The sequence below is a fragment of the Chrysoperla carnea genome, chromosome 1 (assembly GCF_905475395.1).
Source record: "Chrysoperla carnea chromosome 1, inChrCarn1.1, whole genome shotgun sequence".
Classification (NCBI taxonomy): domain Eukaryota; kingdom Metazoa; phylum Arthropoda; class Insecta; order Neuroptera; family Chrysopidae; genus Chrysoperla; species Chrysoperla carnea.
Genome location: NC_058337.1, coordinates 64,933,017 through 64,956,399, shown reverse-complemented (window position 1 = coordinate 64,956,399; position 23,383 = coordinate 64,933,017). Strand labels below are relative to the sequence as shown.

The following is a 23,383-nucleotide window of genomic DNA, read 5'->3' as shown; positions in this document are numbered from 1 at the left end:
GTTGCTTAAGGTGTAAGGAAGCTTGTGATATTTACTAAGAAAATATAGAAAAAATGTTTTTCTACCAGTTGATGATTTTTATAAACAAGCCCAAAAGCAAGAATTTTAGCTCTTACAAATTTGCATGTAAATAATAAACTGGAGTAAGCTTGTTAGTATCTTCAAAACAAACAAAAAAATTTTAATTTACCATAAAACCTTAGATGTGTTTATAGATTACAAACTCATGCTAAAACTTTTGTTCCGTCAATTCCGTGATGTTCCGTCAATTTCCAAAGCCCTATGTGATTTAATTCTGCACGCCATTTATGTACTTCGCTTATGCAGAGTTAGTATTCAGCAACGCCGTACGTATTTGCTGGTGCAGGAGTGAGACACCACGGGGTGTGACACTCATATTCTCACCTGTACTCACCTGTATCGCGCAAAACTGACGTCATGGTGCTTAAAGTTACTTTTACATGTTGGAGCATCTTTTTCAACATGCTTCCTGGTGAATCATTTCACTCGAAAAATGTTTGCATGTGCTTGTTGTCCATTAATTCGAGATACCAATACCTATTAAGATTCTTACACATTCTTGTATAAATATTAGATTTAACTAAAAAATATCAATCAAAATTAAGTTTGTAACTAACTTTTTATTTTAATTGTTTCAGATGTTTATGGTAGCCTTTGTTTCGCATCCATCAAAAGGTGCCAATAGCGGTTGGAATGACACACCAAATACACAATACCATATACAAACTGATGAAGGGCCTGAAAGATTCTTTCGGTACCAAACAATAAGTGGGCAATATCGCAAAGAAAAACGTTTACAAGATGGCACAGTAGTTGGTACCACCGGTTGGGTAGACCCAAATGGTTATTTACGCTTACAAGATTATATTGCTGACCGTGAAGGTTATCGAATATTAAAATCCAAAATGGTATTTGTCGGACAAAATGAACCAATACAAAAAGCTGTAGCAGTTAGTAAAAATGTACCGGCTCAAAATGGAATACTTGTATCACCTGGAATTGAATCTTCAACAATCTCACCACGGCCCACTGCTACACCTAGCTATGTACGAGTATCACCGAATTCAATCGAAACGAGTACGAAATCACCCTTATCCATTCCACGTGTTGAAATTGTACATAATGGTTTTGGAGGTGGATCAACAACGGATTCATCGTATTATGGATCCACAACTCCATCACCAATTGATAGTACAGAAGCTATTTTGATCGGTGGAGGTTATTCAACAACAGTGCCTCCCCCAAGTAGTACGTACCTGCCTGTTTCAACAACCTTAGCACCACCATTGCCTTCCAGCACTTATTTACCTTCTAGTACTTATTCACCTTCCAGTACTCCTCGCTACGGTTCGTCAACCCCAAGACCTTTTGCAAGTCCAAATTCTATTCCATACACACCACGATTCCCACCAAGAAAACCTCAATATATTTCAGATCCATATCAAGATTTAGGGGAATACACTGGCAATCCAAATAATGAGCATCAATGGGCATATCAAGTTGGAGGTAAACCACCTGCGCCCTCGAATAAGGGGTATAATCAAATTGGAAATGGCTACACACCACAATATCAAGAATATGATGGAGTTTCAGTTACCCGCAATGGCTTTAGATACTATTTACCACGATTGTATCATGAAGAAGAAACATTACCGGATAATGATAGACATGGAAGTTTTGGATATATTGATCCATTTGGTATACGAAGAGTTGTGTATTATAATGCAGGAGCTAAAACTGGATTCACACACAGAAAAAATAATCGTTATGTTGGTTTTGATGCGACACCTTATGATCCAAGACCGTACTAAATTATCTTATAGAAATTCTAAATTGATTCGAAGCCATTAACAATTTTTTTTTCAATTTTAGATAATGTTTGTGTGTATGGATTTAATTTGAATGTTTTGAGAAGAGTGTTGTCATTTAACCATTTTTTTAATTTATTGCCCTTGTCTTGCCCGTAATATTTCCCTTCACTTAATTCCAGTACTTACGATATTGTATGAAATTCTAAAGTAAGTGAAATTTCAGCTGATTTTATCAGCTACTAGCAAAAATATAAATTATCCTTTTCCTGTGCTTATAATTATATAATTAGTTATAAAAACGATACCGAACGAAAAATTCAGCTAATCCTTCGTCACTATCGACTCCAAATATATTTTTCATTATAAACTAGTTAAAACATGAATAATAGCTATTATGAGGTGTTAAGGTTAGAAATTCTTTGAAGATTCTAAAGCAATGAAATATGATTATTGACGCTTGCGTTGCATTGGTTCATATAAAGGTTTATACTCTTTAACTCTCGGAATTCTCGGTAAAATTACTCAAGCGCTACTTTAATGAATTGTTTTCACGGATTTGATTATGTAAAGTATATTTGACGTGACATTATATTAAACTGAAGTAATCCAAGCAGATTCGAAGTCAATTTAGAAGTGGAGTTTCTGAGCTGTTACCTGAAAACCGACATAAAACAATTCCTTATGCACCATCCTGAAAAATTACAAAAGATAAAAATCGCAGTATTTTTAATTATTTCGCTGTTGTGTGCGTATCTATTTTTGATCATATAGATAACTGAAAAAAAAATTACCTTCCTACTTAAATGTAAAAAGGAGATATTTTTCCCGTTGCTGGACAACTTCATCGGAAATATATTTCTTTACTCGAACCTTCATTTTTCATTTAATTTTCATTAACCATTTTCTCTCGAAAATTGTTCATTTTAAATTGAAAAAATTATATTCTGTCATATTAAATTGCAAAAACTCGTTCTAACGACAAGGACAAAAAATTTGTTCCAGCTTTTTTTCTTGAACCAAATCGACCTACTAGAATTGAGTGTAAGCCAACCTAATTGTTGTGTTTAAGTTTTTAAGTAATTGTAGGTAAACGCCAGTAAAAATCACTTTTCCCACTCAAGATTATTTCGAAGCTTTAGAGTTCCCACTCTCATCAATTATAGTGATCTGAAAAACGGCTTTTCAAAGCTATAAATGTTTCTACCTCCCTTGATGTTTGTTTTCGCAATAATAATTAAAATATAAATTAAATAATGCCCACACAAAATATTGCAGAAAAAGAAATGGAAATACAGTATTATTTTTAAATAGTCTATTTCATAAATAAGAAATACACTGATTTAAATATTAGCCATAACATATGTGGGAGTAATAAGATAAATGCTACTGCGCTTATATAACGCGAATCAAGTAACCTTATTTGGATTGACGAAGGCTGGTTTCTTAACACGTTTGATATAATTTTTATTAAAGAAATACAAATTCAAAATAGGTGTGGTTCTGACCTAGTACTAAAACGTAACAAACAATAACAACAAAATTTGTAATATTATTATTGTTCATGTGAATTTCTTCAACAGAATCGTGCCAAAATATATCATTTTTAATAAAATTGGTAATACATAATTAATTTGAAGTAAATCATTTAGGAATAAAAACTTTAACCTTGTATGTAATTAAGTTCTGGCTAGTGACTAAAAAACAAAAAAGAGAAAGTTATCTAGTTAAATTAGTACGAAATATAAATTAATACGAACACAGTCCTTAGCTTTAAGTATTTTGTAAATTGACTTTGGGAATCATTGTCCATTTGAATTTTTTTTAATATTATATTTACCTAATATAGCTAATGGAGTCTGGTTACAAAGTCAATTAAAACATGAAGAATAATTCTCAGATTATTTTTCATTCATGTGTAAATAGTTTTCTATTATTAAAAAATAGTTTAATTATAAAAAAAATAAAAACAACATTAATTTTTATTCGTTGCTTCATTTATTTGCCTTAGCTCCTTCCTCATAAAATTGGTTTAACAAGGTCGTAGGTACATATTCCTTTTGTGATAGACAAGGAAAATTTACACAAAAAGCGTCAAAACCCCGAAAATTTAGTAGCAATTGCAATTAGTAGCATATCAAAAATTTATATTTTATTAAAAGGAACATTGTCCTGATGTCCGACTAATCTAAAATAAAGATACAACAATGTATACTTATAGATATATGGATATACATATACCAAATGAAAATCGAAATTACTATCGCCATCTGTTGAAAATTACAGAACTAATAAGACATAAGCAATGCTTTATCTACTACAGACACCATCTGTTAGATAAGTGTAGAGTTAATATAAATCAGAAAAGAATGTTTACAAATTCGCTGGTTAATTGTTGGTTAAGAATAAAAAAATAATGAGTAATTAATTATACGTGGTGTTAAATATGTGACAACAGAAGCCCATAATAAATGCTAATTCTATTTATTTATTTATTTAAACGGACTTGGCAGTCCAATTACATAAAAATTATAAGTATTTTATTGGAACATTAATTTGGATTGTTGATTATAAATATATATAAGGTAAGCACCTATAACAGGAACATAGAAAGATGCTACCACTTCCATATTTTATATATGAATGCTATTCTTAATAATAAAGCATAGCATTTAAAAATAATAGATGATCTAAGAGCATAGCATATTCATATTGTGCCATGTTAAAAGATAATAATGACATTAAAAATTCGGTCAAATACATTAAATTATTAGGTAAGTTTTGTTAGTTTTTAATAATTAGAATAGTATTTTAAGTTATATTATAAATATAAAAGTATTTATTGTGTTAGTTTTTTTATACCCTCTTTGTTTACTATAAACGGCAGAAAATCCCGGAGTTTTTATGAAGAAGATTTCAATATCCCAATTTAACCGAAAAAAATGTGATGTATCTATAATGTGGAGCTCTGTGTGAATAAGATATAACCTTAGACATAGAAATAATAGACTGCACGGATCATTTACTTTCTGTGTTTAAAAGTTGTGCCAACTTTAGAAAGAGACAGCCTCTGATCTAAGGTAGAGCTCTCTATAATGTATCTACTATCTATAGTAGAGATAACTATACCAAAACTCTCTTTGTATCTCTTTCTAATATCGGAACATGAATTTCATCGAATGCGCACTCTATATATATAATCTCTTTGGATATAACCATATTGGCTGAGAGACAGAGTAGGAAGAAGCCTATGTCTCAGTCTCTTTCTATCTCTAACTGCAGTCAAGAATTCACTTAATGCGTTTCCTGTGTCTTTACACCTCTATGGTTTTATCTCTATGGAACCGGGGTTAGCTCACTGTCAACTTATATGAAAGTGGCGCCCTACACGTTAGCTTTCAACATGTGAATTTAAAACTTGTGTACAATTGGAGCTCCACAAGTCTTTTTTATCGAAACTAGTAAAGGATGTATACCTTCAGTGACATCTAGTAAAACATTCATATACCAGATTAAATGTCATTTATCTACCATTTGTCCCATTCATATGCATTAAATCAGGTACTACCCGGTGGCCCTCATTGTTGGATTTTCTCCATTTTCTTTATCGCAATCGTTTGGTTATGAGTGGTCAATATTTTTCAACGGTTGGTCATTCAAAACTTTTCAGAATTTTATAATTTTCAAAAAATTTTTTTCTAACCATTGCCCTTTTTTTTTAATATTAGTCTTTAAGTAATATTCGGTTTCCTGTTATTTAGCATTTTTCTTTACGTAGTTCAGCTTCTCGTTCACAGATGGTAGAAATGTATTAAAAAGCTATTGTTGATAGAATTTTATAAGTCAACATTCATTAAATCAACATAAAAATATTTTAAAAAATCTATATAGTCCAAAACAAAATTTGATAAACTACCAAAACTATTTTATGTTTTAAATTAATTGATGAAACGACAAATCGTGGATCGACTAACCAATGACTAATCGATAGCGATTAAGTAATTAGAAAAATTCTACAAAAGGTGCATGCTAATATATTTTGATAATGCAAAAAATATGAAGAACTGCGAGTGACCAAATGATACCGATAAAGAAAAAATTCCGACAATGAGAGCCATCAGGTCACATTTCATTCAAACATAGCATTCAACAACTAAACCAAAGAATACAGACTATATTCTGCACTAAACTAGATAATGTAAGTCAAAGATACTCTTTGATGTAAGTTTATAATATGAACTGATAGATGGTATAATAAGCACTAAACTCAACAAATTGTATTCACTACTACGTATGTGTAACGTAGGAGATTTCTTATTTCATGCGTGTTACATCCGTTAACTTTTATCTTTTGTTATGTGTGCATATGTATTTGTTTCATTTTCAAGGTTATTCCAAAGAAAAAATTAATATTACTATTGCGTAAGTTTTGTGTGATATTAATTAATTATTTTGGGGTATAAATATTGTGTTGATTACAAAATTTATAACAAATTCCTACGACTATATTTTCGTGCGATAGATTGTGTATTTCGAAGGAATTATAGAGTTCAGAATAAGTTAATGGATGATCAATGTACACTTTTTATACTGTTCATCTATGGAATCAGACACCGAGTTATAGGCCTTTTCATCGATTTGCTATTGTTTCGGACAGTTGTCAAAAATTATTTACGCAAAGTATAATTTTCCCTTAAAAATGATTTTGTAGTCTAGTTCTATCCTTACTATTCAGGAATACAAATTTGTGTATCCCTCACGCCTCAAAGTAGATTGACAAGGATAATAAATGCAAAAGCATGGTTATTAATGCGCATGTCTTAATATACAACATAATATTCTGGCATGTATTTACAACATAATAACTGCCATTTAATAAATAATATTTAATAATTAAACTTTACTAACCTGTGATACAAATATTTCTTGCAAATATAACAACTACTAACCATTTTTTAGAACTTTAATACAGAATTAATTATACAAACAGTAACTATTGAAGCAGCTGACTTCCGTCAATACGATATGTCAGCTGTTTGAATATTGTTTTTTTGTCTTTGTTAATCTACTCTGTGAAGCCAAAATATACATACTTGGTATACGTTGGGCTTATCTATTAAAATATATGATCTAAAATTGATGTAGGCAGAGAGACGGAGTTTGTCAAAATCTGGGACATCTTAGTCTGCTAAGGTGCTATATGGACGCAAGGAATAATATAAAGGAAAATGTGAACATATACATGCTCTCAATAGAGGATTGGCTGAATTATTCAGTACTTGAAGAACAAGAGACATCAATATATGATGTCTTTGCAACCCTAACAAGAGCTGACGTAGGCACCTACTCAGAGGTGCTTGACATTCAAGAGATGGTTGCAGTATGGAAATCTACGTTACACTATATTGCAGGTTGAAATCTGCGCTGTAAGAGATGCAACAAATTACTTAAGCAACAATAACAGACCACCAAGGGATGTTGTAGTTTACTAAAACTGTATTGGAATACATAGCATTTAAGATGGAAATATCAAGAATAGTGATGAATTGTTGAAAGGCGCTTTCCACAAACTGGGAAAATTTGCAGAAATAAGCAGGGGTCGTATAGAGGTTTTGGGCAGTATATCTTCTTTAAACTTAGTAAGTATTGTACGAAGATGTTTAAAGACAGCTGTTTCCGTAACGGTTTGTTTTTAGCTCAATTTATTCGACAGCGATCGGATGCTTCGTCACCTTGCTGACTGAAATTCCAGATTTCCCATCAAACTGAAATTCTCAAATTCAGCTTCTTTGAAGTAAGTCAAACCGCGAAAGTGTCAATGTCGTCTTTTGAGGCAAATCATCGTAATAACCAAAAATTTTGAACAAAAGTTGTCTCAATTCTCGATTATTCAAGTGTAAAAACTATTGGCAACGTCTAGATCTTGAGAAAACATATTTTGCACGGCTATTCCCCGTTACTCAACAGCAAGAATAAGTTGGCCGATCATTAGAAACTTCGGTTTAAAAGACAGGTATTCAATCCTTTTCTTTGTAGGTTACCCAACTGATATGACCGTCGCGTCGCCCCCAAACAAATTTAAAAAATACCGCAATTTTAAAAGCATTGACATCGAAAGATCTTGAAAAAAACTCTTTAGATTTCCGTCTGTGACACCTCATCGGGAAACTAGGCACCCAACAATCGACAACTTTAAGAATCTATCTCTAAAAACATTTTTCTCAATCTACCCGTAATAATCTTTTCCATGAGGTCTATGAACTGACCTATTTTGACATACGTTCATTGGTCATTAGAAAGGATATTCCGTATAAAATAACTGTTTCCGGTGTAATCTTAATTCGTGTGCTATACATTTCCTTTTTAGGTAAGGTATTTTTTAGTTTTAAAGGCCTTTTTTAGGTAAGGTATTTTTTAGTTTTAAATTTTAAATTTTAAACGATGTTTTTGCATTCACTTAGCTTAGGGTGATTTAAATATCAGTAGTTTTTCGTTTTAACTTTTCTTTGTCTTAAACGATGTATTTTTATAATAAAATTTTAATGCATTTAATATATTATAAGTAATCTATTATAGAGAGAGCATAGGCTAGGCAAATGATGACAAACTTATTAAATTATTCAGAACTTTATCTGAGTCTGTAGTTCTTACCTTCAACAACGCAGATGTTTAAGATATAGAATCGATCAATTAATTAAAAGCCAATTTCAGAAAAAACTAACATATAAACAAATACCAGAGCAAGTAAAGACACTAAGCTAATTCATTAAAGTCAATTTAGATTTTTTTTTGAGTCTATGGAGTTGCGACCATAGTTCCATCGCAAGATAACAAATAGCGTTTAACTTCCAATGCACCTAACAGAGAATATATTTAATGAGCGAACCCAAAGCACACGGCACCTCATTTTCTATACGTAGGGTGCTGAGTATGGAAGACCAAAGCAATCCGATGGGTAACGGTTGGTTTTCACATACTTAAATAAATATTTTACTCAAAAAGTCAGTCTATAGAATGGAAATTTTATAGTATAAACTTACCACATAATTTTCAATGACAAATATATGACATATGAAGACGGTGTTCAATTAATTACAAACTTGCGTGAAAATAATTGCAATGATTCTAATCGGTAGGTACTTATTATTTTGACACAATATTTATTTATTAAAATTTGATGGCAGACATAAAAAAGTACATTACTTTTTCCAATTTTATTTGATTAAGTAATAATAATTATTATGTACATACAAAAAAATTATATTTAGGTATGTTATAGATTGGGTAGTGAGTCTGTCAAGAGTGATTCAGTGCACTGACATTTGGTATAGGTTATGTAATAATTTGTAAATTTGAAGCAAGTGCGCTCTTTTATATTCTGACTGGCTGGATGCATCATTACTGTTATTTAAAAAAATAGTGTGTATTAAAGATGCTATCCGATCTTTTTCTTTGTATACATTTTGTACGTCAGTGACCTTCAATCATTCACTAAATTGGTAGTGAATATTATTACTCTCAGCTGGTGATATATACGGTATACACTGTTTACAGATAAATGTTGGTCTGTATAATACTACTGCACTAGTTAGACTGACAATAAAACAAGCAGTGTAAATAAATGTCCCCACCATTTACAATATGGAAATTTTAAATATTCAATGGACTTACGTTCTTATGTACTTAAAATTTAAATACATAATCTAAAGGATCATTTTTTTGAAAGAAGTTGACTCGGAGCTAAAAACCGTAAATTTGATGTGACATAATTTATGGTTAGTTCAAATTGCACTATGATGCACGTTGTCACTAAACTCCAGTGATAGTAACTCTTGCAAGGTGTACCAACCAAGGTGTAAACATATTCGAGGTTAGTTATAGTGCCAAGACGAACCCATACCCCTATGCAACGTTGTCTTATGTAATTTGTTTAGGCTCAAAAGTCTATATCGTATAAACTGGCATAAAAAAAGAGCATGACAACTTAGTAATGTCACTTTTCGTTCCACAATACTTTCTTTTCTCGTTAGGTTCAGTGTTCAACACATATACTTATGAAAACTTCTTTTCTCTTCTCATCTTTTTCATTTGATTTTATAAATTTCAATATCAAGTATTCAAACTTTATTTACCCGGTGCACAACTATCCAAGATTTTGTTTTGATCCACTTTATATAATGATGTAATCATTTTCCTATACCTATTCTTGATCCTCCTATCTTGAATTACCAAAAACATCTTTGCGACACCGTCTTTTGATGGGTGTTTTACACAATATTATTTTATTATATTTTTAGATGTTAAAAAACAGTTTTTTTTTCTGTTTGAAACAATTTTTCAAAATTCGCTATTTAATTGCAATAAAAATTACGTGTCTATTTGTAACTTGAAAATTATAGACTATTGAAACCTATAATAAACAAGTGAAAACAAATAATTAGTTAATTGTATGATCTTTTGTTTTTTTACGTCATGTAAGTAAAGAAGGATAGTCACTCTTACACAAAGGTATAAATTTAAAATATATATACAGTACCTGAATATATGCTATATAATGACAATGATACTGGTAAATACCACCGCGTTATAGCTTTCACCTCCCTTACTCTCACTTATCCCCCTTCCATAACACTCGAAACAGGGGTAGGGTTTGTTTTACACAGGTAAAAGTATATTAAACTAATCACTTTATAATAAAAATAGGGTCAACCTTGGAATGAGAGATAATAAGCTGAATTTTCGTATAGCGTTCTATTTCGTTCATTATAGCGTTCTAAAATTATTCTCAAAAGTCTCATAAAATCTCGTTTCTGCGTCGTAAGTTGTTCAAGGTCAAAGATAAGAAAAAATCAGTTTTTCAAGATTAACTCGGATTCTATTGCTCTAATGATGTTAACATCTGTTATAAAAAAGTTGAGCATAAAACTTACGACATATTTTATTTCATGCGCTCAACCGTTTTGAGATAGCGGGCGGTTAGCGCCATAACTGAAGTAACTCACTGACTGACCTATACAAATTCTAAAGACTTCTAGGCATGCTAGAAAGATTCGATTTTCGGAAATCTACGTGAAATTGCTTGAAACATACGGCAAAATCGAAAAACTTCGACACGTATCCTTAATAACGAGAAAAACTCTTCGGTTAAGTATCTTTAGTATATTTTGGTCATTTAACTAAATTTACAGTCTGTACTAATTTTTTAAAATAATAAAGTATTCCTACATCTTGCATTTCCCTCCCTATTCTCTCATTTCTCTCAATATAACAAATAAATATATAATGATACCATGGTTCCATACAGTTCCGTTCTTACCATAATACTACGTAATACTATGATGTACTTATCTCTGTTTGGACTGTTTCGACAATTTATCCGAATACCAGTGAATGTGATCGCGAGAGATTCTTAATAAAAATTTCTTCGATTATAAAATTGCTGTAAAATATATGTATCTCTTTAGCAGTAGAAAAAAAGGATATACACTGGTTGATAAGAACGAAAATAATAAAAAAGTTTCGAATATCACGTTGATTATTCAAGAGATTGAATAGAATATGTTAATTACATTATTAAATCGTTAAAAAGTATCTACTTGAAAATTTTATTTCAGAGTCGGTTTATTTTCGCCTATGTCTCTGAAACATATCTTCCTGAAAAAGAAAGCTCGAAGTGGTAGATAATTTGAATAAAATTTAAAATTGATACAAAAATATATAAATCTTTATTAATTAAAAATTTTTTAAATCGTCGTCAACATTAAATTAGTATGTGCTTGTCGGTAATCAGTGAAACATTGCACGATTAAATTTATATACATTAAAAATTATTTACAATTTACTTAGCTTTTAAATTAAAATTAAAAGCTTTTTAAAAAGCTTCATTTTAATAGTTGTATCCTGTTTGTGGATTGAATGATGGTCTTGAAGGACGGAATCCAGCTGAACCTGTGCTATATGAACCTTGACGGTATGCTCCTTGGGAAGACGATCCTTGGGAGTATGCTCCTTGGGAAGATGATCTTTGAGAAGATGATCCTTGGGAGTAAGCTCCTTCATTGTATGAACCATCGTCATAAGAACCTCCACGGCTACTAGCTGCAGCAGCGTTTAATTGGATTGATCTAAAAAGAAGAATAATTATTTAAAATAATTTGGTTTTGATTAAAAATTATAACTTACTTTAAGATAGCTTCTGGAATTGGTGGTGGAGTTGGTAAATGAGCACCTTGTGGTTGGAAACCGTTTTCGTCAGCGGTGTATGTTACTTGGATTAAGTTTCCTTGTTCGTCTGTATATGAGTATGAACCTTGTACAGCAATACCTTCAGCTTGTGAGCCAGCATTTTTCAATGCACCTTGTTCTTCAGCACGGATTCCATTACCAGTTTCATAACTGTATCTGTAGCTTCCCTCACCATTGTTGTCGTTTGAGTAGGAAAGGATTGGAATATCATTATTTGGATTTCTTGGTCTTGGAGCATATGAAGCTGATGCACCACCAAAAGCATTACCAGATGCAGCGCCAAAAGCGCTACCAGCACCACGACTGCCAAAGTTTCCAGCGAAACTACCTCCTCGGCTACCAGCACTTGGTGCACCATATACAGGTGCTACAATACCAGCGGAAGCACCACCTGATTGACTAGCACCACTTGGTGGTAAATAATTATTTTCTAATCGTGCAGCTGAGCACACAGCGACGAATGTGACGAATAAAAACTGCAAAAAAAGTTATTGGATGAACAAAAGTATCGAAAAGTGTTTTAATAGGATTCTCAATTGCAATAATAGTAGAAAGACGTATTATTCTCTCTAATTTTAATTCGAACAATAATGGTGACAGAAGCAGGAATTTGGTTTGTTAACTAAAACTCTTTCGCCCGAAAACCCTATATATACAGTATACATCGAGATGGATCCCATCTCGATGTATGTCTCGATCCCATCTCTTATGTCGTTTAATATATATTTATATAAAAGCGAAATTCGATATCTTAGGAGATAGTACCTCATAAGTCTTAGGAGAGTTTCTCATAAGACAGTATTGATTCGTCGATTGATATCATTGCTCAATTTCCCAGAATTTTTCTAAGCGACGTGACTGTAGCTCAATGTAGTGAACTTTTATAGAAGAAGATTCTAAATTTTTGTTAAATAATATACGTAGCTACTTGTAACCACCATAAACAGCGATAGGGTTGACAAAATTTCTGGGGATACCAACCCGATTGTTTCGACGTATAACAAAATACGAAATAATATACGAAAGATGTATTTTATACAATAATGAACAATTATAAACATTCAAATTCAAAATTATACGTTTCTTTGTAAGTAATTTAATCGAAAGAATGTCAGTAGATGTGTCTCGTAATTTGATGACCCTCGTAAAGTTTCCGAAAAAGGAACGAAGTGAATTTTTTTTTCATCGTAATGGTGACTTGAGTTAAAACGTAAATTTTTTAGTAAAAGATATTTATAAAAAGAAGTTTGTCGTTTTACTTTTCTTTTTAGAATAGGTTCACATTAATAAGACAATAATATATTTTTTATACTGTGGACATACTTTTGAAATCCAAAGTACGAAAATGAATAAACTGAATACCGAAATATAAAGTTAAACGATATTTGGCATTTTCCCGAAATTAATCAAACTAATCGTTTTTAAAGGAACACAATTTTCTATCAATTTTTCCAAACTCACCACTTTCATTTTTCAATTAATCCAAAAAACAAAAAAACTCAAAACAATCACAAAATTTATTTGTTGTTAAAAATAAAATTATTATTTTGAGTTATTGGAGTACTCTGATTTAAAATGAAGATGATATTCAGTTTATATACAATTTTTTCAAATCATCTATTTACCAATAAAATATTTTTTTATTATAAATTTTGGGTACCTATATGATTACTAATAAGAGTAATTATTTAGAATTATCGTAGCGGTGGGAGTATTAATTGTATCAGTCCAGTCTATGCTAAAAAAATTATTTCTAAGGTGTGTAAGAGTAACATTTATGTAAATTTTTGATGGGTTAATGCATATTATAAAAGGTGTTGCATATTTATTTTAAATTGTTTTTACCTCTGTATATAGACCATAATGTAATAGCAATTTATGGTATACAAGACTGATAACCCTTGAACTTACGTTATTTTCGTAATGATAAAAGTTTATGAAAATTTTACTCAAATTACATAATGGATGTTCACGAAAGACTTGAATTTTACACTATTTTTGCAATGAAGTGTTATTAAACCAAGCCAGTTTGGCAGCTGACTATTTAGAGATTACAAACTTGAATGCCTCACTAAGAAAAAACGCATTTTCACTTTTGAGCAAGATTTTAAAAGTATTGAACGCTTGGTAGCTCTACATCAGATCGCTACATAAGTGCAAAGTATAATCGAGATAGTGACATTTAACTTCATTATCTAAGTATGGGAAGATCAATTACGAAAGTTCGAGGTGGCTGGATCATAAATGACTAGATTTAACATCTTTTTACTTTGGGATGTTTACAGTTGAAAGTTTATGTCAACAAGCTCACGATCACATACGTTTTGAGGGAGGAATTTATGTTAATAAAAAATGTCGACAAAAAAGATTGTATGTGCCAGCAATTAATGAAAAAATTACTTGTATGAATTTTGGGGAGTTCTTTAAATTAAAAATCAGTAAAGAATATATTTTGCATTCAGAAGTAAGTAAAGTAGAAGTGCTAGATAGTCTACTCATTACGAGTGAATGGAAATAAAACTTTGCCCCTTTTTGGCAGAGTTATCCTTTGGATACATTTTTTGAATACTGTTTGTGCACAGGGAAAAAACCTGGGACATGTTCAATAGCAAAGCTTTATATTTTTCCTTTTAACATTCCCTTCTCATCAAGACTAGTCCCAGATCCTTCACAACAGGCGTTGAGATTGCAATGAATTTTCCAATTTTTTAATTTTGTGTATGTTGGATCATTTCATTAACAACTCAGGGTCTGATCTATTTAGAAAAAACAAGCTCCACAAAATAAGTAAATAAGAAAAAATAAAGCTTTTTCAGGTCACTGAATTGAAATATAAAGTTAAGGAATACAGGTAAAGTTAATTTAGTTTGTTCTGTTACTTCAATCTATCTCATTTCCCACCTATAAGTAATATTAAACTTTCACATTCAGCGATCCATAACTCTAAATTTTTTTTAAAGTTCCTGTACTGCTTTTCATTCGAAATGATTTGGCTAGACCGATATTAGCTGATCATTTCTAAATGTTCGATTCACATTCATAAAAAATTTATGGGTTATTTATTTTTTTCGACGATAATAAGCTTTGTCACATTTCTATATGGGATATTTACACAGAGACACTTACTTTACTGTACAATTTCTTTGGTTTTTCTCGGAGCTTTCAAGAATTTCCATTAAAGATAGGTTATATGTACATCCAAATACTCTGGGTGGTTTAAATTCCTTTTTTAATTTTTTTTCAAATGAATATCATTGAATACTGAGCGGGTATAACAGCCGTGAAAATATCAAAGTACAATCTTTAATTTTTTGTGACTTTTTGACTATTTTTTGAAATAATGATAAGTATAGTAAACATTTTTGGAATAACAACAAAACATGATTGAATAACTCCGATTACAGCCGATTAAAGAATGCTTATATGGAGGTCGCCTGACGTCCATAACAAATTTTAACAGATCTATCTTCTTCATCTTCTTCGCGTTACCTTCACAGAAATTTAAAATAGTTATTGGTAATTATTGGTTAATAAAATAATTTAGATCATAATAATATTTTTAGTTGTTGTGAAGGTCGTTTAAGACAACACATCAGACAAAAAAATTAAAAAATTGTTATAGATCATTTTATTTGAGTTTTAATCATCTATCATTCAAATTGAGAACCAACCATTCTTTGGATGTTTTGAAAATATTGTAATTGATATTTATTAAAAATCTTTTTTAAAAATAAAGATATCTTTGGCCATCAAATTCTAATATGTATCTATAATTGTTATGTTTTTTTCACTTCCCGTTGATTTGATAAACTATGAATCATTAATTTTATTTTTAAAAAAAATCAATAATTATTGTATAGAAAAATAATTATACTAATGACCGCCACCTTGGTGTATCTGCATTTAGATTTTTATGCATATTTTATAAATATGCATAAAAGATTAATTATAACAATAATGGTATCTAATAATATACTGCTGTCAGGATTTTGAATTTATACATTTAAAAGATTAATTTGTTTATATTCAATTTGTTTCTAACAAAAATTAAAGTCTATTAACATTTGCATATTATCATTTTACTTCAAATTAAATAGGTTATTTATAAAAAAGCTATAAAAAATAATTTAAGAAGAAAACATTTAGTATACCATAATACGTAATAGTAATAGATTGTCAGCTCATAATGAAGCAATGATTCTTTTTGTCTGCCTTTTTGAGGATTTATAAAAATAAGTTTGATAGTCCAGAAATATACTACATTTCCTTCACGATATTTCCCAGGCCTGGTGTCCGTCAGCCTATGGCGTCTGTAATAAATGTAACGCAGACATTCTTACGTTTCTTGATTATACTTAACTTGGCAATATTTTCCTCTACGAATTCTATATGAGTAAGGCGTTTTCTTTCACGGTGCCTGGATAGAGCACCCGAAGAGCCATGATAGATAGCAGTCTGGCAGGATCATGAAAATTACAGCGTATTAAAGCACGCATAAAGTACTTTTGACATTTGTTATTTAAGAATCTTCTTATTAGAATAACAAAAAAAAAGAAGATACACAGAGAATCATTTTTCAAGTGTAAATTGTTGTGTGGAAAAAGTTCAGGCTAAGCATAATTTAGTCATAAAAGAATTTATGCAAATATTTATCTATGACATAATATGCTGACGGGGACTCTACGTGATATAGTTGGTTAGCATCATCTTAATTCTGAATAAAATTAAATTCTGCATGTAAATTACCAGTTACCAATATTTGTTAAAATTTTAACTTATTTAAAATATCTCACTTTTTTGGTCAATTTTCTAAGGAATTACTTAGTATTTTACCTAGTACACAAAATTTTAAAAGCTGTGTGTTTTGAAATTGGCTGTGACTTTTTCTACAATCTATAAATCATACTTATGTAATTTTCCCAAAATTATATCAACAAATTATATAATAATTGAAAAGAATCACATGAAATATTGACGTATCTAGTTACAGATATTCAATTGAAGAATATAATAATCTTAGATAAGATTTTGTTTCAATTAAAGACAACATTTTAAAATCTGATTTTAGATTATAAATAAAAATGTTTTTATTGTTAACAATAAGATAAATCACTTTTTTAAAATCAATAACATTTTTTATTATTTTAATAATAATGAAAGTGTATTGTTCGTGTTATTAAAATATAATTGGGCTAAAATTTATTAATTAATTTAATTCGTTTATATCATAATTTTTTTGAATCATTTTGGATTAAGCAATTTAAAAGCAATTTAAAAAAAGTAAATAAAATAATTTGTGCATGTAATATTAAATGTTGAGAAAATTTCGTGGACCACTTTTTTATTTCATAATTTTTATTTACCAAAGGTTAAGGACGATGAAATGCGAAATATTCTTATTAAAATTATTCTTTCCTTGTTAATTCTGACTTTGTATAAAAGAAGAATTTGAATTTTTTTAATTACAAGAAAATTTAAAAATAAAAACTGAGTAAGGATAATTTAACAGGCTTGTCTTTACAAATCTAGGATAAAAGAGTCTACAACACGTATAATATATCAGATATCTAAGAAATTGCTTATGCTGAGATAAAAGACTTTCTTATAAAATGCAATGCTTATTTATGCTTCATTAAATTACTAGAAAATAAAAGACAAAGAAGAAGATCAAAAACAACAGCGTCTCCCTGATAAGAGAACATCTGTTTTACCACCTTTTCGGTTAATTATATCAGCTCCGCAATTATTTTAGGAGGATGTGTACTCCTAAAATTCATGCATTTACCAGTTCAACACAACTGTTAATTAAATTAATTATTGTTCTTGCGGTGGGAATTGATCTCCCATACGGAATATCGTGGCATCTTTTTAATACATTAAAATCGAGAAAAAGTTTCGTATTTTTCAACGGCAAAACTTTTCGCCATTCATATGTCAAAACGATTATACCCTTATATTGTTAAAGTTTAAGAAAGTAGACGCCTGTAACATATAGTTGTGAAACTCCTTTTTTGTACATCCTTGTACGTAGCGATATCAAATATTTTCCATTTTCAGATTTCAATAAAAATATTTATCGATTTTGATCCTTTGATAATTGTTTAAGAAAGTCTTGTAATATTCAGGTAAAATTTTTTGGTAAAGGTGAATGTACATATCTCGCTTAATTTTTGTGTTAATCACATAGTCTTTTAAATATTATTATTGCGACATTAGTACAATAATGGGAGTTGACCGTTCCCCATCATTTTTTGATTAATTATTATGTTTATTGTTTAATAGAATCATCATAAATAAATTGAATTAACATTAAAACGCAGTTCCCGCCGCCTCTTTACATTAAATTATCTAATGTTGCCAAAAATGTTTAAAATGATTTGCACTTTCTTTTTGTATTGTATTTTTAGATGAAACAAAATAATGATTGGTCAATAACTACAATTTGTGTTAATTGATACTATTGATTTCTTAGTTTATAAAAAAAATGGTGAAGTACCAAATTATGAAAACAATATATGATGCTCCATCTTTATTACAACAATTATGCTTTATACACGAAGGCGAACATCAAACAACGAAGACGAGAGGTTTCGTGAAACACCCTGTAGGAACTATGTGCCTTTCGTATGAATAACTGTATTAGTAATTAATAATAAATATTAGTTTTGTGGTAAGCTACCTTGCCGGTTGACTGTAATTAGTTTTTTGTTTTTATTTTTTCTTTCTCGAAACATTTTGCATTTCTCGTGTTGGTAATTTTAGGTTTAATTTTTGTTTCATTTTTTCTTGCACGATATTGTTTGCATATGTGTGCATTGGTAATTCTGAAAATTAAAACATTTCGTTTTCGAAATATAGATTAGGTAAAGTAAGGTTAGGTTACGTTTGTCGTCGTTGTGACGAGTAAAGTCATAACGACGATAGACATATCGCGTACGGAATTGGTTACACTTTAACCAACGGAACCAGAAGGGTTGAAAACAACCCAAATTACAAATTTTTTTTCTCTAAGATCCCGCATTAAATCTTATGGGAATTACATTGATATTACATTCGCTCATATTCTCAAAAAGCTCGCTCATAAAGTGTCAATAGGCACGATGGATCAAATCCATACGTTTCTCGTTTGTCTCATCGAGTTATGGGCGATGGAATGTCAATAACTACTCTTTATTTTCAAAAAAATTGATAGTGTGAGCGTAAGTATTTAAAAAAAATATATGTTTGGATGTGTAAAAATGCGCACAGTTACACTCAAACAAAAAAATATTTTTCTTAAATATGTTTGGAAAACACATATACTTTTATACAATGATTATTCACATTCCATCACCCATAACTTAAAATCATTATCTTTTGCATCGTTCTGCTCTTTGGGATTTCTGATCAGGACACCAAGCTCTACAAAATCTCGCAATATTAGTAAATTTAACCGAAACCCTATCTCCATAATGTGTTCTTGTGCAAGGTGTTCTTTGATTTTTTCTATTTGTATCAATACAAAACTGAAAGTGCTTGATAAATGACGTATAAATAGTCGTTTTTCCTTCAATTTGAAATGAATTTTAAAAAGGGCTAGAATTCTTACCTGAAAATACTAATACTAAATACAAAACAGAGTTGTTCAAAAACATGTTACCACTTATATGTGAAACTTATCTGTTAAACAAAGATAAAGAGTTATATGTTAAACAAATTATATGTATTTGACTGATGTGTTTAACATATACAAATTACACTGCATATGTGGACCAAAAATACGTAATAAAAAAATTTATTGGTAAATACCTACCTCGATGATCTAAAAAATTATGAGTATATAAACTGAATATCTTCTTCGGTTTAAATCAGAGTACATTCAATAACTCCAAACAATAAGAGCTTATTTGCAACAAATAAAATATTTTTTGTGATATTTCAATTTTTTTTATTAATTTAAAATGAAAGTGGTAAGTAAAAATTGGTTTGTATGATATTTTTTGCTAAATTAAAGTGAGAATCGATAATTACCTGTATTTGTACTCGTATCATGTTCAATTGAACTTTGTCAAAAATTTTAAATGTGTAACACAGGAGATGTTAATATTTGATAACTTAAAGCACTTAAGAATATCAAATAATTGAACATACAAAGCCTTGAAGTATAGTGACTTTTGTACTGCGGAAATATAGTAATTTAAATACTGACGATGACTACTGCACTTGGGTCATAATTGGTTCCTATTTTTAGTACCTACAAAAATGAATAGATGGAATTCATTTTTTTAATGTTAAAATCGGGATAGTATAAATAAGGAGTTAGTATAAAGTGCCATTTGCCCACCAAAGAGGAATTGTGAAGTTTGAACACTCCAATGAGTAATACACAAAACATGTGAATTTCTCAATTTTCGTTTAAGCTAATTACGCACTATTTTTAGTGCAACAGCATATTGTTGAGTATAACCAAAATGAAGAAAATAGGAGAGTAATGAAAGTGAAAAAAGGTTTTTGATGAATTAAATAGTCGTGTAGTCCCGCTTCGAGATACCAGCGTAGAAAACATTGATTGACCGAAAAAATCAGTAAATTTTTTTCGTATCGAGTTGCTAAATCAAACTCAAAATTAAAGTTTAATCCCATTAAAAAAATAAGAGATATAAAAGATCCTTTCAGTAAATGCCAATCTTTGAGCCCTTTCTAAAGTTGCAAAAAAGCCATCTATAATATTTTAAAAATTAAAATGTCAATGATTTGTGATTTACAGTTCTTAGTCGCCTGTTTAGTCGCTATTTGTTCAGCTGGACGTTTACAAAACAATTATTTACCACCAAGCGGTGCTACTCAATCTGCCGGTGCATCCGCTGGTATTATTGCACCTGCTTATGGTACTCCAGGTGCTGGTATTCGAGCTGGTGCTGGAATAGGTGCTAGTAGTTTTGGTGGAGCTAGATTCGCCCCACAACCAAGAAACCCAAATAATGATATTCCAATATTATCATACTCAAATGAAAACAATGGTGATGGAAGCTACAGATACAGTTATGAAACTGCTAATGGAATTAAAGCTGAAGAACAAGGTGCATTGAAAAATGTTGGCTCAGAAGCTGAAGCTATTGCTGTACAAGGTGGATTCTCTTACACAGACGAACAAGGAAACTTAATCCAACTTACATACACCGCTGATGAAAATGGTTTCCAACCTCAAGGAGCTCATTTACCAACCCCTCCACCAATCCCAGAAGCCATCTTAAAGTAAGTTTGAAGTTAAGTTTTCACTGAGCAAGTTTTAAGAGAATTTTATTTTCATAGATCCATTCAACAAAATGCTGCCGCTCAAGCCGCTGCTGCTGCTCGTGGTGGTTATGCATCAGGAGCTTATGATCAAGGAGCATACAACCAAGGTTCATACAGCCAAGGTTCATACAATCAAGGATCATCAGCATCAAGTTTTCGACCAGCTAAACCATCTTTCTCACCTCAATCGGGATACAATTATTAACTTTAAATAGCGAAATGCCATAAAAATGATAGCTTTTAACTTTTTTGTAAAAGCTCTTAGATTGTAAATAAGTCTAAAAAACAATGTAAATATTTTGCACTGATTGTAAAAATACAATCGAATTTTTATATAAGTAATAAAAAAATAAATATATTTTTCTAAAAAATTATATGTTTAATTGTTCATGTTCCTTAGTTAACCTATCACCAAATCGATAGAAAAATTCACGTTTAAATTACTTTTTCTGTAAAATCCATAGTATCATTGGTTAACGTTGTATTTCTACCACTCATCTTTTCGATTTAAGAATAACCTGCTCTTAACTATCATAATAAAAATACAAGTGATAACAAACAATTGACTGAGTTATTTGTTGAAATACTCTGTATAGAAAGTCTTGAATGTTAGTGTTTGAATTTTTTTTTTTTTTTTAATTATATGAGTTTAAAAAGCCAACACAATTTTGGCGGCCTTTCGGTCGCCAATTATTTGCTTGTTAAAAATTTCGAAAATTTTGGAAAGTATTTTCTGGAATTTTTTTGCGTTTTTCAAGAACCACAAGGCCATTATTTACAGACAGCTACCTGCAAATTTTCAACTGCCTATCTTTAATAGTTTTGGAGAAAATGGACAAGAAAGTTTTGTTCTAATTTGCGCCATCACAGATAAACAGTTATTTTAACAAAAAAAAGGTTTCAAAGAAAAGTTGTTTATATTTTTATAAAGAAAATTTTTTTTACATTTAAACATTTGTTCTATCTCTAACGTTTATTAGATATAGGTCTTACGAACCCAAAACCCAATTGACCTATATTATTTTGTATTTAAGTGAGGTCCAATCGATGAATTCGATCTCACTTTTAACGTCCTGGCCTGCACGTAAAATTTCAGCTAGATATCACTTTTCATTTCTGAGTTATTGTGGCGACAAACAGACAGACGGATAGACATCCGGAATTAAAGTAATGTTACGAACTTGTACTTTGATATGTATTAAATATATGCAGGGTATAATAAAAAAACAGAAAATTAGTGTTATTTACCACCATCTGATCATCTAGAAAAGCCAAAGAATTTCAAATATTCTAGGGACTTCAGGAACTTTTGAAAGCAGCATGACATATCAATGTTTTTTAATTTCTATGATGTTTACATTGCCCCTTGCCCCACAACATAACTGGCTAAGACATAAAGTTTTAATATCAACATTTACTGGTTGCTTATGCTGGTTTTTAACTAAACGGGCCGTTGAGTTTTTGTTGAAAAACAAAAACAAAACTGAAACTGTAGTGGCCATTACATTGCCAGTCTTCCAAAGTTTGTAAAAAGTTGCAGTTTTGTTTTTTTCGACACCAGTTTCTATTTTGTTTGGTCCGTTTAATGGAAAACCGGTTTTAGAAATACACAACATTCCCTTAGTTCAAAAGAATTACGGTTTTTGGTGACAAAATTTGGCTATAAATAAATTCTTATAGACCTTTTCTGGGTAAAATGGAAACCAAGAAGAAATTTTTCAAGACCTTGCTTGTATAATTTTTGTGATATTCATGATTGATAATAAAAATTTAGTTTATTAGATACAAAAAGATATCTTTTTTTCATATAAAGAAATGCGTACATTACGTTGATTTATGTTGAGTTGGGTTCTGTTGGATTGAAGTATGTTGGGTTGGGCTTGTTATAGGTATTTGAGGAACATGAACAATTAAACATATAATTTCTTAGAAAAACATATTTATTTTTTATTACTTATATAAAAATTCGATTGTATTTTTACAATCAGTGCAAAATATTTACATTGTTTTTTAGACTTATTTACAATCTAAGA

The 23,383-nt window shown here is 30.4% G+C and overlaps 3 protein-coding genes across 3 annotated transcripts in view; 2 read left to right on the top strand and 1 right to left on the bottom strand.

Moving 5' to 3' along the window:
* Window positions 1-2,848, top strand: part of LOC123305318 — a 56,414-nt gene extending 53,566 nt beyond the window's left edge. The window contains exon 3 of the mRNA XM_044887004.1: window positions 660-2,848. Within this exon, the coding sequence (XP_044742939.1) occupies window positions 660-1,832 (1,173 nt within the window). The 3' untranslated portion in view covers window positions 1,833-2,848. The remainder of the gene's footprint in view (window positions 1-659) is intronic.
* Window positions 2,849-11,531: 8,683 nt separating this feature from the next.
* On the bottom strand, window positions 11,532-13,566 carry LOC123290643 (pupal cuticle protein 20-like). The gene is made up of 3 exons (XM_044870937.1): window positions 13,536-13,566; window positions 12,012-12,550; window positions 11,532-11,953 (listed from the first exon to the last, which is right to left on the bottom strand). Exons 1-3 carry the CDS (start codon window positions 13,542-13,544, stop codon window positions 11,716-11,718), a joined length of 786 nt encoding a protein of 261 aa, XP_044726872.1. The 5' UTR covers window positions 13,545-13,566; the 3' UTR covers window positions 11,532-11,715.
* A 6,370-nt stretch (window positions 13,567-19,936) lies between these two features.
* LOC123300749 (endocuticle structural glycoprotein SgAbd-8-like) lies at window positions 19,937-21,677 on the top strand. Its single transcript, XM_044883397.1, has 3 exons — window positions 19,937-20,023; window positions 20,821-21,308; window positions 21,366-21,677. The coding sequence occupies exons 1-3, from the start codon at window positions 20,015-20,017 to the stop codon at window positions 21,553-21,555; spliced, it is 687 nt and encodes a 228-aa protein (XP_044739332.1). The 5' UTR covers window positions 19,937-20,014; the 3' UTR covers window positions 21,556-21,677.
* The last annotated feature ends 1,706 nt before the right edge of the window (window positions 21,678-23,383 follow it).

What these genes read in the sequence shown, in the direction of transcription:
- LOC123290643 (XM_044870937.1), bottom strand. An exon ending in ATTCCAGAAGCTATCTTAAA is followed by an intron (nt 11,954 to 12,011) that starts GTAAGTTATAAT and finishes TCTTCTTTTTAG; the next exon opens with ATCAATCCAATTAAACGCTG.
- LOC123300749 (XM_044883397.1), top strand. An exon ending in ATCCCAGAAGCCATCTTAAA is followed by an intron (nt 21,309 to 21,365) that starts GTAAGTTTGAAG and finishes TTATTTTCATAG; the next exon opens with ATCCATTCAACAAAATGCTG.